A 19,811-nucleotide genomic window follows, 5' to 3' on the forward strand; every position below is an offset into this window, starting at 1 on the left:
AACCGGATGCCAACCAAAGTTCTAAATAGTAAATCTTCATACTTTGTTCTCACTGACTTACCTCCTGTATATTCCACATTTCGTATTTTTGGTTGTATCTGTTACGTTCACCTGGCTTCACGTGAGCGTAACAAACTATCTCCAAAATCGGTCAAATGTATGTACTTAGAATTTGAAAAAACTCAGAAGGGTTTTCGATGTTATGATCCAGTTTCTCGTCGTGTTCGGGTTTCACGATATGTTATTTTTCTTGAACGTATTGCCTTTTATTCATCTCTTCCTCCTCCGCATACTCCAAACTCTCCTGGTCTAACCGTCTTTCCAGAAATTCCGTCTGTCTCAAGTACTCTCCCTCGTCTATTACAGGTTTACTCACGTCAACCACGTACACATCCACCACCTATTACCCAACCCGAACCTATTGTACCTGTTGCAGATCCCGAACCTACCTCGATACGTTGTTCCACTCGTAAACATCGAGCGTCTGATCGCTTGATATGCTCTATGTCTGCCATGAATGCTACTTTGGATACTGTTTCTATTCCTACTTCATACTCTCAGGCAGCCACTCATGATTGTTGGAAGAAGGCTATGGCAGAAGAACTTGTGGCATTAGATGATAATCATACGTGGGACATTGTCACTCGACCTGCTGACCAACAGCTAATTGGTAGCAAATAGACTTATTCTGTTAAGCTCAAGTCTGATGGATCATTGAATCGATATAAAGCTCGACTTGTCGCTCAGGGATACAAATAGGAATACGGAATTGATTATGATGAGACATTCGCTCCCGTAGCCAAGATGAAAACTGTTCGTACTCTTCTAGGTATATCTTCTATTCGCTCATGGCCACTCGCTCAGATGGATGTGAAAAATGCCTTTCTTCATTGAGACCTCTAAGAAACCATATATTTGAAACCTCTTCCTGGCTCTTTAATCCCTGACAATAAGGTATGTCGCCTAAAGAAAGTCCTGTACAACCTCAAATAGGCACCTCGGGCATGGGTCCAATGCTTTCACGATATTGTTACGGGTGTTGGCTTTACTCAAAGTGGTCATGACTCATCCTTATTTTTGCGCACCACTGCTCACGGAATTGTCATTGTTCTGGTCCATGTTAACGACCTCCTCCTGATTGGTAGCGATGCTACTGGCATTTCGACTTTAAAAGAACTTCTGCAATCATCCTTAAAGATGAAAGACCTCGGTCATCTAACATACTTTCTTGGACTTGAATTTCAAGTTCCAATCATGAGATCCTGGTCAGCTAGCGTAAATATACAAAGGATCTTCTCGTCTTGGCATCATTGACAGATCAGAAGACAGTTTAGACTCCCTTAGAACTGAACGTTCACTAAGGCCGTGACGATGGTGATCTACTTGCACAACCCGACTTATACCGCCATTTGGTTGGAAGTCTGGTTTACTTAATTATGACTCGCTCTGATATTGCCTACGCTGTCCAAGTCGTCGGTTAGTTTGTTTCTACTCCTCGAACTCTTCATATGACTGCGGTGTTACGTATCTTACGGTATCTTCTTGGAACTCTAGATCGATCCATGTTCTTCTCCTCCACATCGACTCTGGACCTTCGTGCTTATTCGGATGCTGATTGGGTCGGTTGTGCTCTCACACGAAGATCTACCCTGGCTACTGTGTCTTTTTCGGCACTTCTCTCATCTCTTGGAAGTGTAAGAAGCAGGCCACTATTTCCAAATCAAGCATAGAAGCCGAGTATCGGACGATATTGTTGCATGTAGTGAGCTCGTCTGGTTACGTGGACTTCTTTCAGACTTGGGCATTCCTCTACAGAATCCCACTCCACTCCATGTCGATAATCTCAGTGCCATTCAGATTGCCTCTAACCCGGTTTTTCATGAATGGATGAAGCATATTGAAGTTGACTGTCATTTTATCCGCAAAAAATTTCAGTCTGGGCTCATTTCTCTTCCACATGTTGTATCCCATGATCAGATTGCCAACATTCTCACCAAGTCCCTCACTTCTACACGTCACTCTTTTCTAGTTGGCAAACTATTACTTGTCGATGACCAGCATTAGTTTGAGGGGGGATGTTAGACAGCTCATATACCTTATATAACTAGCATACCTTGTATAGTTTATTTCCATAAGTAGAGGATTCTGAGTTTATTGTTTTCCTTGTATAGATGGTTGTAATCTCTATATATTCAACCCCATTGGGTTGTCTCAAATACAGAAAAGCTTTCAGCTCCTCTTGGTTTTCAAGACCCATAGAATCACCTTGAATTGGAGAATCAGATACTCCTCAACCAAAAATTACTAGATAAGGTCTATGATTAGGGATTTTAGATAGAGACCTCAGTGATAACGAGGGAATGGGTTAGGCACCCTCAATTGTCCGCACTTACGCACAATCTTTACTTCATAAGATCTAAAGTTTTTAGAATTTTTGAAATTTTGAAAAGGCTTTATATTAATGAACTAGTCCAGTTACCGACAGGGCCAAAAACTAGCCAACGGGCCACTAATTTTCTAAATTATCGCTTTTTATGTCACTCTTTTCTACTCTCATACTCTCACTCTTTATACTTACTCTCACTCTCTCCTTGCGTAGAGAAAAAGACTATAACTTTCCGAGCATGAAGTTGTTTTGGAATGAGAGGGTGAGGCTTTATTTATAAAGGTTGGCTTTAGCAATCTTATAAATTTGTGGCAACTTGGAGAGCAAACATTACATTGTGGAGTGTTCTGAATGGTTGAAGAACACATGTGTGGATGATGGATCGCGGGTGGATCACGCTTACAGGGACCTTTTGATAATACCTAAATATTGCATATTTATTCTCTCAATTATATTGGCTTTCCTTGTAATTAAGTGTTAATTTGATATAATTATACATGATTTCTACATGTGAGATGATTTTGGACTTAAAGATGAATAAGCGCTTAAAATGATAGAATTAGAGGTTAAAAAAAATACACTGAAGAATTGGAGATTTGGAAGACATTAATAAATAATTTACATACTAAAGATCTAAGAAAACCAAGTTCAAAGGATAAAGAAAAAAACTAGAAAATCACAAGTCCATTAACAGAATAAACAAACTGTTCAGTCCCACCTAAGGTTGGTTCGGTCAAACCGAAAGTACACAGAACAGTCCAGCATCAAAACTATGATTTTCATAGATAATTCAGCTGACCTTAGGTGAGATTAAAGCCATATTCGGTGCCATCGAAGTGAGGTTCAGTGCGACTTAAGGGAGACTAAAACTTCAGATATATATTAAAGAAATTTGGCTGCCGAGAGACTTATTTGATGCGACTGAAGAGATGTTTGGTGCAATTAAAGCATATAGTCAGTGCGACCAAATAATGATAAAGTACATAAATTTGAAGTCAATTCTAAGTTGTTACAAGTTTTCCTATTTAAAGGAATATTTTAGGCCTTCCAAAGTATGAATTAGGACTTGGGAGAAAGACTTAAGGGTGACAGAACTTCTATTGAGCCGTCTTTCTTCTTCTTCATCTCAATTCTAATTTATAGTTTTAGTTTTTCTTTTGTTTCTTTTCGAAGATGTTAGTCATACTAGGCTAATATCTCACCTAAGGCTAAGGGATGAAGCTTGCAATTAATTTTAGTATTTAGTTTATTTGATTCAATAACATTATTTTGAATGATGATTTTAGATTAATTTGATTTGGATTTACTTTAAAGTCTTTGAGTTGTTTATTTTTGTATTTATTGTGCACTCTGAGTAAAATGAATGCTTTGATTTAACAATTGTTTAGCCTGAATTAGAGAATGAATCAATCTGTATAATTGATTGATATATTGATATCTCTGGGTGCATTAGACGCTTTTAGTTCCCTATGATTGAGATCTGAATGTTTCACGAGAGAATCGATCAATTGAAATCATATTCTTCTTTGTTTTTATGAATAGTTTAACAGAATTATTTTCTGATTGGATAAGATATCACTTGAATTCCAATTGAGATATGCATTGAATTAGTAAATTAAATATGTGATTGCTATGAGTAGATCCCTGGATCCTTAGTCTTTTATTTTTATTGTTTAAAACTTTTTTTTATCCCGCTGAATTAAAAGCCTAAACAAACCATTAGACTTAGATTAGTTATAAGTTGTCACGCCCCGAACTCGGAAACCGGGCTCACAAAATTTTCGATCGCTGAATCCGACGCCGACAGCCTCCATAGAACCCCATTCTCGGCTCCCGGCTAGAGGTGTGCATTTGTAACCCGATCTGGCGGATCCGACCCGATCCGACCCGATCCGGCCAGTTCCGAACAGAACCGACGGCCAAGATCGGGCCTGATCGGATTGTGGTTTCCAGATCTGATTTTTTTCGGATCAGGTCTGGATAAACCTCTGTCCGGACCGACTCGACCCGGATACCCGAACTGATGGGACCCGACAGCGGGTAGTATAAAATAAATTTTTTATTTTTTACCATAATTTTTCTAAAAATGAATGGACGATGTGGATAAAACACATAAATTGCATAAAATATGTTGATCAAGTCATGAGGACCCAGATGAAGGGAAAAAATAAATATAAGCTTGATCAAAAACTTTTATGGCCTACATAACGTTTTTAATGGTCAAAATTCATTCAACACTGTTTTCTATAATGTGGTCCACTTGAGATTTCAATATACTTCATTTTTTTTCTAATGACTTAAAATGATCTATAAAAATAAATGGAGGGCATGGATGAAATACATACATCATGGTGGGGCCCATAGAGGACGGACGTCCGGTGGCCAAAGGAGTAGCCCGTCCGTTTCTGCTTTTCAGTACAGCGTACAGCTGGCCTCTCGAGCTGCAGGCGCTCCTCGAGCTCCGTGCTGTACGGACGGTTCAAAGGAGATCGAAGTTATAGCCCCACAATGATGTATTTATCATATCTAAACCGTTCATATACTTTTAGAGATAATTATAGAGTATTATGCAAAAAATAAATAATATCTAAAGATCATGTGGCTCACACCACAAATAGCAGCAAAGAATGATTTTCACGGTTAAACCATTCGTGTGGTCCACTCGATAGTTAGATCCGTCTTATTTTTCGTCTCAAGCCTTAATAAGAGCTTGGAAAATGGATGAACGGTTTTGATATAACACATGTCATATGGTTAGATCTACAAACCTTGCTCTCTTGGATTAAAAAATTACCCTGTACAGCCTGCTTGCGTGAAAGGCAAGCAACTTGGTTTTCGTGCCCTGCACGTCAGATATTCAATAAAAACGTTGTATACGCTTAGATTGGAAGTTCTTACATATTCATGTGGGGCTCACCTTGATGTGTATGTTTTATCTAAGCCGTTCATCAATTTTTACATATTATTTTAGCCATTGAATACAAAAATTAGATATATTAAAGATTAAAGTAGACTACATCAAATGAAATAATTTAATTAAATTTATATATCTGAATTTTACCCAATCCGATCCGACTCGGTTTTCCTAACCGAGTCGGACACTGTTCGAGTCGTGGAAACCGCTCATCGGATCTGTCCGAATCATGTGGCCCAGATCCGGGCACGGATCGGATCGAATTTGGGTCCAGCCTATAGAATTTCGGATCAGGTCGAGTTGAACCTAATCCGATCCGATCAAGATCGATGCCCAGCTCTACTCCCGGCACCCATTCACCAGGTTCCGATCCTGGGATACTACAAGGAGGATTTATAATCATCAGTCTGATTCATAATGAGCATAACCAAAAGCATAACCCACGAACAATAACCACAAGAACACCACCACAAAATTCACTATGATCAAAAACTTTTGAGTACAATGCGTCTGAAAGGAGAAAAATACAAGATAATGTAAAAGATAGAAACTCCAAAGCTCGTCTGCTCGCTCCTGCTGCTACTATGCTATGGCTGCATCCTGACGTCACCTGCACGCATCAATCGTGCATAAGCTTATAGGAAGCTTAGAGGGTGGTGTAAGTGTGTGCGCAATATAAGCGTGCTTAGAACGCAAGGTCAGAGTAATGCGGAATCATGGTGATGAGTACATGAATGCAATCAACCGTACCAAGGCTATGCGGTGCAAGATATGAATGTCATCGGCCATAACACGGCCATGCGATGCGAGATGCAACTCAAGCATGTCAATCCTCATCATATATCAGTACAGTTCTCATTCTGGATAATCACCAGGGTTCAATATACTTCAAATGGCACTGTCGCTCTCCTAGCCGCATAGTCCAAGTGAGAGTAAGAAACCTCACTATCTGCCTGGCCAATAGTCTGCCAATACCTATCCGGCATGTCGATAGCTACACCCCTTTCCAACCGACCAAGGCCACACCCCTTTCCAACCGACCACGACACAGTGAGAGACGCGGCCTCCTGGTATTCAGCCCTCGTGCGCTCATATATCCACTCGGTCTCGACGTTGGAGTCATCCTCTGGTACCATCGAGTTTAGAAATTTTCACCTAGGGACATTTATGGCGCCCGTATGCTAGAACCAAACATTTTCGGTATCCAACCCAGCCACCCACGATGTGTCTGTGGAGGCTATGGCCCTGATGTTGGTAGGACATATAATAATCATGATCACACAAATGCAAGTGCATGAACCACCCTACCAAACATGCAACAATCCTGGGCGTACCGAGCGCTCATATGGGGAGACTCCGCCTATCAGAGAGCCCATAACGATCTGTCCGAAGGCATATGCTATGATCAGTCACTTCTCATATCAGGCATACATATGATGCGTATGATCATGAATCATGGATCTATGCTATACATGGTATGTGGTGATAGGCTCTGATCAAAATGAAGATGGGCTTAGACGGTCTATAACTACACGTATGGGCCTATTAATGGGCCTTAGGGAGAGTGACAATGCGGACATTTAACCAACATTGTACTTGCAATGTGGACGTTAAACCAACATTGTTCCCAAGGCATGGCCCACTACGATAATTAACACATGAACCATGGTAGAATCACATTGTAATGGGCCTTATATAGATCTTGTTGGGCCTCGACCCAAGGGCCCAAATACATCAAATGGGCCTCAAACCATGGGCTCATATATCTCAAGTGGGCCTTAGTAGGCAGGCCATAAATACATCAAGCTGGGCCTAAACACACGATTCTTACATACTTTACAATGGGCCTCATAATATGGGCCCTATACAAATCAAGGTGGGCCTCAACAATAGGCCTTAAATTATCTCCAAAATAGTTGGACAGTTGGATGAAACATATGCATCATGATGGAGCCCACTCTAATGGAGGGTATGGTTTACAATATATACATAAGTGGGTCCCATGTGGGGCCTACCATAATATTTATTTCCCATCCAACCCATTGATAAGGTCATTTAGACCGGGGCCCACAGTAGTGTTTATTTTCCAAGCAACCTAGGGCCCAACATAATGTTTATTTTCCAACCAACTGTTCATAAGGTCATGTGGACCAGGCTAGGGCTCACTGTAATATTTATTTATCATCCAATCTATTCATAAGGTCATGTGGGTCTGGATAGGGCCCACTATAATATTTATTTTCAGTCCAAAATGGGCCCACTGTAATATTTATTTTCCATACAACCTGTTGACAGGGTCGTGTGGACCAAGGGCCCACTGGAATGTTTATTTGCACCCAACCCATTCACAGGGCCACGCGGTCAGGGAGGGGCCCACCGTAATGTTTATTTTTCATCCAACCTATTGATGAGGTCACGTGGGCAGGGAGCCCACCGTGACGTTTATTTGGCGTCCAACCTATTTATAAGGTCACTGGACCTTGGGGTGGACGTGGGGCCCACCGAAATGTGGTACACAAATCCAGCCCACCCATTATGTGAGTCCCACCTGACTGACGGTCCATACCAAGTTTCAGCGACATCCAAAACTCAGGTAGGCCCCACCAAATGATTTTATATGTTTTAGGCATGTCTTCACATGATTTTAGATGGTATGGCCCGCCTGAGTTCCGTTTACGGCTGATTTTTGGGGTGGACGGCTGGTCCGTGGGGACCCATCAAATGCATGGTGTGGATGTTCGAAACACATCACAGTGGGGCCCACAACTGGGGCCGTGAGGGTCAGCCGAACCGTCCGTCCGCCCACCCACACAGACGCAGGCGCTGCCTGTTGATTTTGATTATTTTTTTTTAATTCCGTTTTTCTAGGGAATTTCTTAGGTGGGGCCCTCATCAGGAAAATCTGTCCTGACCATTGCATCTCACGGCTCAATATTGACCAAACAAGCCCAATATTGGGTATGTTTCAGCGTGTAGAATCATCGGGTGAGTTTTCAACGATAAAAATTACCATTGCCTAGGGTATGGCCAGCTTGATTATCAGATTGGTCCCAAAGTTTGGCTCAACGGTTAAAATGATCTGGGCAACGGGATAGACGGCTTGGATTATATGCATACATCAGGGTGGGGCCTGCATGAGTGGCCCACCTTCTCTTTCTCTTTTGGGCTAGCTCGACAGCATACTCCCATGTCAGTTTACACTTCACCGTTCGCCCACAGCACGTCCAGCTGCATGGAAAGCACGTCGGTGTGGGTGGGTCCCACATGGATGTGGCCCACCAACACCTATATACACATAAATATATATATATATATATATATATATATTATAAAATATATCATATAATAAGAAGGGCATTGGGTCCACTTTAACAATGGATGGTGTGGATCTTCACCATCACAATGGAGAGAGAGAGAGAGAGAGAGAAACTAGAGGGACGGTCATGGAGAGGAGGGACCCCGCCACTATGGGCCCTCCATTGATACAACTCATACATCAAGTGGGTCCCACAACAAGTGGCCCTTAAAATTTAAAACAACGGTAGATCACCCACCTTTAGGCCTTCTCCTTGCTCCCTTAGGCTCCTAAGCTCCTTGCCTTCAACTTTGATAGAGGTTGATGGGGTTTTGATGGTGGGGATGAGGGATGAGAGGGTGGGCCACACTTGTTATTTGGGAGAGAGCTTGGATATTGGAGCTCTCATGAGATTTGAAAAATTGCTAGAGAATGAGAGAGAGAGATAGAAATAATGGATGAAGGGATGGGTGGAGTGGTGGTTGTAAGAAAGGGTGATGAGAGGTATGGCTTAGTTTGAAATTGGTGGGAAAGAGAGATGGTTGTGGTTAAAAATGAGAAAAAGAGGAATGGTGAGGTGGAAAGAGAGTAGACTTTTGAAAAAGTAGGGATGGGTTGTTGTACTTGAGGTATGGTTGTACTTGACATTGATTGATGGGACATATCGTAGAGATTCCCTCGAGATTCGCAACGCGCTGCGTTTCTTCGGAATAAACGCAGATCGACATCTTCTAACCTGGGTATCGGTTCGGTGCGCAAGTTACGGCGTTGGAACCGCGGCGACGACGCGGTCGCTATGATACAAGTTTCGGATCGAGCTGACGTCGGTGTGCGGGACCTGGCTTAGGATCGCGCGCAAACGTCGGATACAGTGTGAAGGTTACCGAAATTTGACCGGAAGGACCGCGGAAGCTAACGGAACGGTACGGACTTAGATACGGGTCTTACATAAGTCATGTTCGTCATTTCCTGTGGATTCGACCTCGGTCTCATCACATTATTATCACATAACAGCCCTGCACTTAGGATTGTCAACCTTTGGGTTCGATCACCTTTGTAGACTTTCTTGTATTACTGTGACTTGGGGTGTCGTATGTTTGATTTGGAGTTGTCACTAGCTAATTACTCAATTTCCATACTTAGTTATACTTATTAAAAACCTTAAGTCAGAGAATCAGAAGATTCCCTTCCTTGAAATGACTCCTGATATGCGACCAAGGATTTTGGGTAAGCGACCACAATAACAAAGATGAAAGATTTTAGGCACCCTCTCTACTTGTATGAAAGTACATTCTCTAGTTTATAGGACTTAACAAATTGTAAGGGATTGAATTAGTTCTTACACCCAAATAATTCAATATATTATGTGGAATGTAGTGTGGTGAAGTGATGCTTACTTCAAGCAATGGAACAGGAAAGACTTCTCTACCTAGACTCACCCACTTGAAAAGGTGGTTGAAGTTCAGCTAACCTGTGTTTTTTATGGGTAGCATATGGTATTCTGGCAAGCCGCAGAGCATACACTCGAAATGTCTAGATGAGCAGGGTGGTTGAGAGTAGTGATGAAGATGCACAATGTTGATGTAAATATGAATGAAGCTTATCAAAGTTGGGTAGGTGGATGAATGGTTTGTCGCAAAGGTCAGTTGGAGTGGGCTGGATCCACCTTTTGAATGGATCTAATGGTTAAAGTTAGGCTTGACTAAGTTAACATAAGGCTTATTGGGCTTTCTCTCTTGCACTCTTTTCTCTCCTTGGTGGATGGACGGGCTAGACCGTACTCTCCCCCTCTTCTCCTCTTCTTTAAGTAAAAGATTGGTAAATGACGAGTGATGGTGGAAGTGAAGTGAAATGGAGTATTTATAGGTGCTAGGGATGATTTTTTGTAATTAATTTATGTGAAGTTTGGAGGCTAAAGAAAGCTCTAAGCTCTGTGATTGGGTGTTGGGATGGGTGCCGCACGTGGTGCACTGTGATTGGTTGGACGAGATGGCAGGAGCCATAATTTTACCAAAAAAAAAAAAAAAAAACTAGGGGCAGAGGGGTCATTTTACTCTGAGCAAGACTCCTGAGATGTGGGTTGCTTTTTCCCCCTCTCACCTGACCCACGGTAAAATATCGCAGGATTCCACGTGGCAAGCGACTTACTACAACTTGGATGGGCCCCGGTTTTAGCCAGGAGCCCTAGTGGGTCCTGGTTCCCCTCAGTTTTATTGTGGTCAGAAAGCCAAATGGGTTTGGGCTCAGTTTGGCTGGGGCTTGGGTTTGGAATAGGTTTTAGGGTCCCCTCTGTTGTAGTAAGCCAAAGGGGCTTGGGCTCAGTTTTATTGTGGTCAACACAGTACGTTCTTGGTTGTCTTGGGCAACAATCGGATCGTCGCATGTACACAATTTTTTGCATTTTTATCTCGGCGACTTTGGGGGACCTATTCCTTGTATGGGCTCATTGGAGTGGACCCGGCTAGTGGCCCCATCAATCAGATGCACCGTTCAATGGTGGCCATGGGGCTAAAACCAGTAGCTTAGGGTCTGTTTGGGAGCGTGGATTTGGAACTCCCACGATTGGAAATCTTCCCAGTTGGTTTGGAACCCTAGGTTGTGAATCAACTTTAATCCAAAAGTACCAATGCATAGAATATTTATAAGGGTTTGAATTTAATTACTAAATCAATTTTAATATCTCTAATTAGTAGTGAGATACGTAATTTTTGACACACTGGTTGTTATAAGCCCGCTGAAATATATGCTTTGCCTGAAAATGATCAAATTCCAAGTCTCCGATGGGCCATAAGCACATGATCATGTTTGAGTCGTTGATTTACATGGATATGATAATGTTCCAAGTCTCCCATGGGCCACAAGCACATGATCATGTTTGAGTCGTTGATTTACATGGATAATGTTTGGATGGTGCTGGACAATGTTTGGACGGTGCTAATTTACATGGACAATGTTTAGACAATGTTGATCATCATTAGTGGGCCATGTGCCCAATAAAATGATAGTGTATAGTGACACACTTACACCCGCAGCTATTGGAATGATTTTATGTTTAAAACCCCCTAGATTTGAAACCCCTAAACCCCGTTTACTTTATGCTGCCAAATAACCAGAACGGTTGAAAGTGGATACCCATCCATTGAAACGTTCATTATCATTCATATGGCCCACTGAAATGTAGTTCAAACATCCTGTTCATCCATTATGTGTGTCCCATCTTGATAAGGAGTCACATCAAGTTTCAGCTGTATCCAAAACTCAGATGGGCCCACCAAATACTTTTAGATATTTTAGACATGATTTCACATGCTTTCTTATGGTGGGACCCACTTGAGCTCCATATACAGTTAATGTTTGAATATCCTATAACCTAGAGGAACCCAACAAATGCACGGTGTGAATGTTTGACATAGATCATGGGAAGCTCCACGACGTCGACCTCACTATACCATTTTCCACACACACATATAAATGTATACTTATTAAACTTTTGGTAAGCAAGTGTGAGAATTTCTCTTTAAATTTTAATGAGCTAAATTAAAGTTAAGAAATGATCCGTCATGAAGATAATTAGGTACAAAACTCTGGTGATCACATCACACCATTAATCAATGAGCAACTGACGGTTTTACTCAAGATACCCGTGTTGCCCACCCGTTTAGTAGATCAATCTGATATTCGTCAGAGGTCATCTTCACGGTGGGGCCTACTGTTTTGACGGTAATGATTTCTCATGCAAGTGGCTGGATGGTGGTCAGAGACTGTTCTGCATCATAAGTTGTGGTAGTGTTACTTGTAGGTGATCAGTTATGGGATTATTTCTTCTCAAGGTATAAGTTGGGGGGCGCAGGACTCCTGTGTTAGTTTTGCACCATTTAAAAAGTGACGGCAACTCTTCAACCATGCATATGGGATGATTAAAGGCAATCCAGATCGTCTAAATTGCTCACCCAGGTATGAACGGAGCATAATAAGAAAGTACTGAGAAGTTGATATTAACCGTTTGATTTCTCCCTTAGAATTTGGACCACTCACAATATTTCTTCTGACTATCCAAATAAATTAATGGTCATAATTTTCTATTACTATGTTTTTAGGTAGATTCTCCACCGACCCACAATTTGGATGGTGTTGATTGCTGTACATTAGTGCCTCAAGTAAGGTGGACGAGTAACCACCATTTCCGAAATGGTACAGCATTCACATGGGAGATAGTTTCTATTAGTGCATGTGGCGTTGCGTAATGCTATTAACAACAGCATGTATCAACGTGCCAAACACAGTGACTCACACATGCTGGAATGGCACACGTGTAAGCACCTGGCCATTCATCATGACAACCCCACGGCCAGTATTCCTTAAGCCCAAAAATATGGCTGGTCCACCCATCAAGTGCCACACACTTACAAAAAAAAAAAAAAAGAGTTAGAGAATGGATCACCAATCATCGATTTTTATATACATGTGTGGCCCAACTGATGGGTGGTCTGCTCTGTTTTTTAGGCTCCAACATCTTCTCTGATGCACCCCACCTGATGAAGATCTGCATCTCTAGCAGGTGTGCCACGTAGCACGTGTGGACTCTTGTGTTGGGCACGTGCAAGATCCGTGCAACTAGCTTTGATTAGACAAACGCAAGGCAGCAATGTATTTGCAGAAAATCTTTTGTTGTGTGTAGTAAAGCCTATCTCTTTCTTTAATAGGATACAAGCTTTTTATCTCTTTTGAGTTATTTGATACTTTAGCAATATTTGATTATTCATGCTCATGTACTAAAATTAAACCATTCAAATCGTGGGACCCACCATTGATGGATCAAAGGCTTGGAATCTGATTGATTGGATGATCCAAACCCATAAATAGTGGACATTTAATTATTGAATTGATAACATTGATTAATTCCTATTTTAATCATTGATTAGATTCCTATGATCCATCTAAAATCTAGTCCATGATTTGAAAGGTTTATTCTTGGTGAAATGTATGCTGCATGTACAATTAATAAGTGTATGTTTACCAACCATCACACTCCTTTGCTCATCCTCCTCACACATGTGGTGCTGGTATGCAGCTATCCAGACCATTCAAATTGTGAGTCCCATCAAGCATATCTCTAGAATAACACCGATTAAGCAATACCAACCATCCAATTAATGGCTATGGAATGGATGATTAAAAGTAAAATATTGAGTGGTCCAAACTTGAGAAATTAGAAGGTAAACATTAATCTTCTTGGTGTAATTATTTGGTTATTTTTCATCCATGATTGGGACAGTGATTTGGATAGTCTAGAGCCCTGTAGAGTAGACTATTGGTTTCATTTTCTAAATGTATTTTACCTTATAATGAATTTCTCTTGGTCTTAAAATCAGTTAAGATGTGAAAAGTGCCCTTTTATGATCACCTACAAGAAGTTTACAAGGCTCAACAGCCTAATTGCTTCCATTAGCTAGTGCTGGTACATTATGCAAATTATACAAATCTATTTATGGCCTCAATTAATCTCCTCCAGCATGATTTGAGCTCTTTATCAAAGCAATGTTAGTATGTGGCGTCGTCTTTAGTAATCGCATCATATCATGATTCCATGTTAATGATATTGTCACCTTACAAGAGGATCTCAAGAAGATTTGATTGTTGGAATAGTTTCTTAATCAAGACTTTTAACACTAAAGATCTTGGACCTCTATGATGTGTTCTTGGCATTGAAGTGCCCAAGATTAGCATGGGATTTTATTTCTCAATGAAAGTATGCTCTTATTCTATCACATGACTTTGGTAAACCTAGTAACTGACCAGTGGAAACTGACTGAATGAGAAAAATCATTGTTACTAACTCGACAATGATTAGATGTAGGCATACATGGCCATACCATAGTTCAAGAATTCACTGACACGACTTGAAAATCAACTGAGTCAACTTGACTCGGCAGGACTTCGATCCGAATCATTGGAAACTCGGTCGTCATCAAGCCAAGAGCCACTCGGTTCCATCTTAACTGGTGAGGAACCCATGTAGTCATAAAACTAAAGTTAGCTTATTTTAATGTGTTTTAACGCATCTTTTTCTTGTAACAGGCGCTGCCAGGAAACGAAATTTCACTCACCGGTGTTTCTGCAAAGGTGAATCTTTTTTGTGTTTTTGCAATGGTGAATATGATGAATTGTTCGGGTTTCTGAAAGGATCTCACATTTGAACATGTGACTTCTACATGTAACTTACAGATTTAAAGAAAAATGATGAAGGGTGACATCCAAACACATCCTTCATGTTTTCAATTTTGGATAATTAACTATCTTCGAGTCAACCTGACCTGGATAAACATTGACTCAAGTTTTCAGGTTTTTGAACTATAGCCCATGCAGAAGATGTCTGAGAGATCCTAGCCTTCCATCAGGTTGGAAATAATACTTAGATCTGCTCAGAAGCAAGCAACTCTCACAATGCATTAGCTGACTGTCAAAACAGTTTTCTGGCAGTCTGTTTGTTGTGTTGTGGTCAGCCCAAAGTGTGAAAGGGCCTGATTTTTAGGCCAGAACTACCAGTGTAGCCTACCTGATGCATCTTTCACTACATATTGCAGGAGGGATGGGTTTATGCACCATTGTAGTTGGGCCTCTAGTGTGGTTTTTGAGTACATGGTTTGACATATCATCCAAAATCCGATGTGTACTGGTATCATCCATGAACAATACTGCTGTATCAGCTTAAAACAGCCTTAATACAGGGGTGATACAAGTGATACAATCCCATATCGGTGGTGACCGATACACTACGCCAAAACCGATTTTCCAACCATGGCCGAGCAGCTTCCAGTGTTACAACCAGAAAGTCCTTACATCGCCAGCTTACGTACCAAAAAAGGGGAGTATATGTTATAACCTCATAAGATGCCCATTTGGCGAGAACAAAAGCAACCGTTGTAGCAAGTAGCTTCTTACTCCCAGCTGACTATATGTTTTTGGTTTGTGAGAGATTGTTAGTTGTGTAACATACATATCATAAGCACTGACAAAAGATTGTAAATTCCTACTCTATAGCCACCGTCTCTTTCATTCTCATGTATCAGTTCCACCTTGAATGCTCTGTGACTGAAACTGGGGTGAACTCTTTAGTTTTTTTTTTTTCAAGTAAAATCCTTGGATAAAGGGAGTGGTTGCATACTTACATTGTCAGCTCCCTACCCCGTGCAGATGGTAGAACTGAAGGGATCTTGCAACGGTTTTCATTCTGTTGATCTATGGAAAATTTCATGACTTGGATCGCTTCAAGTAAACCATTATCCCGATGCCTGTTACAATCACCACACCCATCAAGACCCCAGAACGGAGAGAAATCAATGCGCTTCTTTGTGTGGTTGAAGGATCAGATGGTGGATGTGTTGTTTCCTCTTTCAAATCTGAGTAGTCAAGGTGCAACCTCAGAACCTGAAATGGCAAAACCAGTAAGCAATCCATCACATGCAAGGAAAGACAAAGCTCCTAGCATCTGCAACTGTTATACATGCATAGGGAGCTCTTGCCCCCATTTTCTTCACTGGGATGCATTGAAAGCTGAATGAAAAACCTCCCAACCATTGTATAACAAGGGTCAAGCATTAGAAAGATAATGAGAAAAGGGAGTGGGACTAGCATAAGTCATTGCCAGTGCAGTTGCTGCCAAACATGCAAGATCCCAGAGGCTCAATATGCAGGCCCCACCTGGTGGCCACAGATGCACAGGTCATGCATTGCAAGCTCTGGCCCAAATATCAGGCTGGTTCACTCAATTCAGTGGGCCCCACATCTGTGTTGAATGACTATTGGTCAGTTTTTCTAATCGTCCACGTGCTGTGTTAGATACCCAATGAGCAGATGGCTAGATTTCCCAGCCATGGGATCTACATGGTGGGACACCAGATGAGTGGCTTAGATTTCACACATGTCAAACAACTATGGAGCTGAGATTTGCATTAGCCATGTAGGCAAGGCTGTAAGATTATAATTGCACAGTCATTCTTGTCATTAAGTCAACATAGTAAGTTAATATTTTCTTGCATATAGCAAAGCAAAACAAAGCACCATGTTTATCCTACTGATCAAACAATGAAAATCACCACAACTATGATATTAATAAAGAGGAGATCAATGACGCATTACAACTATCCAGCTCTGTTTACCATTAGCATTGCCATGTAACTTATATTAGATAGCAACTTGGCCTACCCATGACCAGATAAAAATTATGGCATAAAAAGAAGAATGAGGAATTCGATACAACACAACCAAAATGAGCTGGAAGAACTATTTCAGGTAATAAAAGATGGCCCTGTACATGGCTGTCTCTGAGCTTCAGTTTCAAAAGAAATAAGTTGATGCTATGGATTATCTTTCGACAGAAAGAAAGAAATGCATATATATATGAGTCATGTTCACCTGCGCACCTTCTTACATGAGCACCCGTGCGCACTATTGCACATGTGTCATGGGCACAAAATCTGAACAGTCAATGTGATGCAGCACCCCATGAAACCCCATGTCCCAACTTTCAGCCTGATCCAAAACTCTGGTGGGACATAGCAAGGAAAGAGGCAAATCAAGGGAGATAATGGTTTCTTTTTGCCATGGCCCACCAAAGTTTTGGATCAAGATAAAAGTTGGGCCTTGGGGATTTCATGGGGTGTTGGGCACGCACAATTTCATATATATATATATATATATGAAATTGGTGGAAGTTATAGTTTATCAGGGAGTTTGTAACATGTCAGATGTTGTTTAAAAGACTCAGCACTCAGACTAACTCGTCCATTCTCGAGTCGAGTTGGGAATTTCCCAAGTCAGAGGTAAATTGGCCTGACTCGGCCGAGTCATGGGTGACTCGTCCAGGTGACTTGTGGTGTCAAATAAATTGGGTCTGACTGAGCCCGAGTCGTCCAAGTCTTAAAACCATGATGTCACAGCTTTTTCTCTGTTTTAATAATAAGCAAACCAACTCAATAGCATATCTTTTTGTGGGGTTTTTTCTTTTTCTTTTTTTGTCTGAGTAACTAATTTTATCAAACAAAAAGGACAGATTAAAAGTTTGGGATCAAGTCACCGATTTTCAATGGCAATATCTAACTTGATAATTGGATCGACCACTGGGAAGAGGAGGAAAATGAAATGTTTAGCCTTGAAATTGATTCTTTGATCTCATCACAAAGAGCAGTCTCCATGGCTCTTAAGACTTTTATGTTGCGCCAAATGCTGAAGATTCATGATTAGAATATTCTCTATGGTGGCCACACTATATAATCACAGATATGCAATGCCAGTTAACTACTAACAGAAAGCAACCTGTGATTTTCTGTATTTTCATGTAATAGTTTTCTAGTTCTGACCCTTTTCTCTAATTTAGAGTGAGTTCAAAGTGAACGGCAAAAAAAATCAGCCATCTCAGGCAGGCATAAGTAGTCAAACTCAAGTCAGTCCAAGTCTCCTTTGCAGTTTTTAAACCTTGATTTAGCCAAATTTTATCTTTTCTCCTCCAAAAACTACCCGGAAAAAAAAAAAAAAGAGGAAGAAGAAGAAAAAGAAAGGACACCCTTTAAGACCACAATAACAATTGGTCAATATTTCCAAATGCTAAAGCTTACAAAGGACGAACTATGCAACCATCAACACAAATGAACTAAAAAAAAAAAAAAAAAAGTCCACGTTTAGAAATAGGAAAGGAATTGCAAAGATACAACGTAAGACTGATCAACTACAACCACTTGTACGTTACTGCCCATTTTTTATACCTTCATAACTTCATCTTCCATTTTTGCCTTGAAATGAAGAAATTGCTTGTAAAAAGAATTGTAGGTTAACATATTTGGTTGTAGCTTGTTGGTGATTAGTTCTCTTTCCAGAATAGATTTATACTAATGATCATTCATTTATCAAGAATGTAGGGTGTGATATTGTGTGTGTGTGTGGGGGGGGGGGGGGGTCATAACAGCGTAGGCCGTTACGGCCACCACTACCATTCTGGAACACCTTGGTGTAAGGTGATCACATATAATTTATGAATAGAAAAAAAAAATGATTAGGGCTACAACAAAGTTATCTATTTATAGGTTATTTAACATAGATTCAATGTCACTTGGTGAACATAATAGAGATAAATGTTGGCCCCAGATTTTTATAGCAACTGACAGTTGGCAGAGGCCTTTTGAATGCAGCATCTCTTATCCTCATACAAAGATATGCAAGTAAACAATCATTCACCTTCCATCCAGCTGATCTTGCATGGCTCACTGCTCCCACAAGATCACTATCATTGGCAATTAGAACTTTGTCTCCTTCATCATCTTCATACTACGAGATGAGACAAAAGGATGGAACTAATCAGTTATCTCAAATGTAGAAACAGACATGCCAGTAACTCAGGTTGGATGCCTCACCAAAATCTGAGGATGACCTCGATCACTGTCAGGTCCTAATCTCTGCATGACAGCAGATACAAGTTCAACCAAATTCTCGGTACCTGCAGGGAATTCCGAACATTTATCTTGTCATGTTTGTAAGTTCAAAGGTTCCAACCAAGGTATTACATAACCATAGCCTTACAACAGCTGGATTTTTTTTCTTACAGAAAAAAGAAAAAAAAAATCTCAAAAAATATTGGTAAAATTCTAAAAAAAGTGAGTATCCCAAATGTGTATCACTATTGCTGTTGTTGTTATTATTATTATTATCAATATTATTATTATTTATATTTTTTTTGACATGTTTGATGGTGTTAGAGGCTATTCTTTAGCAAGAATGCTGTCTATTAGCAAGTGTCAGCTTGACCTGCTGAAAGTTGACAAAAAGGCCCTAATCGAACACAAATCAAGCATGATTTGGTGGATTAGAGCCGTTACATATAAATACACCAAAAAAAAAAAAAAAAGAATGGAAAAAAAATTAAAAAATTAAAAAAATGATGGTTTACCCCTTCTTCCTATATCTCCCAAAATGGTCCACTACAGTTCATCAAATTCGTCAAATTGTGTTTTGATCCCCAAAATAGGCCAATATCTAGTTTAAAATTAGTTACTAAGCTTCTTACATGGTTGAAATGATAAAGAAGTGGAAAATGAGAGAGAATTAAAAATAAATACTTCCACAATGGGCCCTTTATGGCCGCATCGGCCCCCTAAAGGTGCTAAAATGGGGCATCTTATTGGCCTGCATCAGTCAATATGGGCCCATATGGCCCATTTTTTCAT

At 40.6% G+C, this 19,811-nt stretch overlaps 1 protein-coding gene across 2 annotated transcripts in view; it reads right to left on the reverse strand.

Moving 5' to 3' along the window:
• Positions 1 to 15,449: 15,449 nt before the first annotated feature.
• LOC131235070 (CBS domain-containing protein CBSCBSPB3) overlaps positions 15,450 to 19,811 on the reverse strand; it is a 27,069-nt gene continuing 22,707 nt past the window's right edge. The window contains exons 12-14 of one of the 2 annotated variants that reach the window (XM_058232176.1): positions 19,002 to 19,084; positions 18,826 to 18,915; positions 15,450 to 16,023 (exon numbers count right to left, since the gene is read on the reverse strand). In XM_058232176.1, coding sequence (XP_058088159.1) covers positions 15,847 to 16,023; positions 18,826 to 18,915; positions 19,002 to 19,084 — 350 coding nt within the window. In that variant the 3' untranslated portion in view covers positions 15,450 to 15,846. Of the gene's footprint in view, positions 16,024 to 18,825; positions 18,916 to 19,001; positions 19,085 to 19,811 lie in introns of those variants that run through there. The other variant, XR_009165921.1, reaches the window with a different exon arrangement.

This window comes from Magnolia sinica, chromosome 19 (genome assembly GCF_029962835.1).
Source record: "Magnolia sinica isolate HGM2019 chromosome 19, MsV1, whole genome shotgun sequence".
Lineage (NCBI taxonomy): Eukaryota > Viridiplantae > Streptophyta > Magnoliopsida > Magnoliales > Magnoliaceae > Magnolia > Magnolia sinica.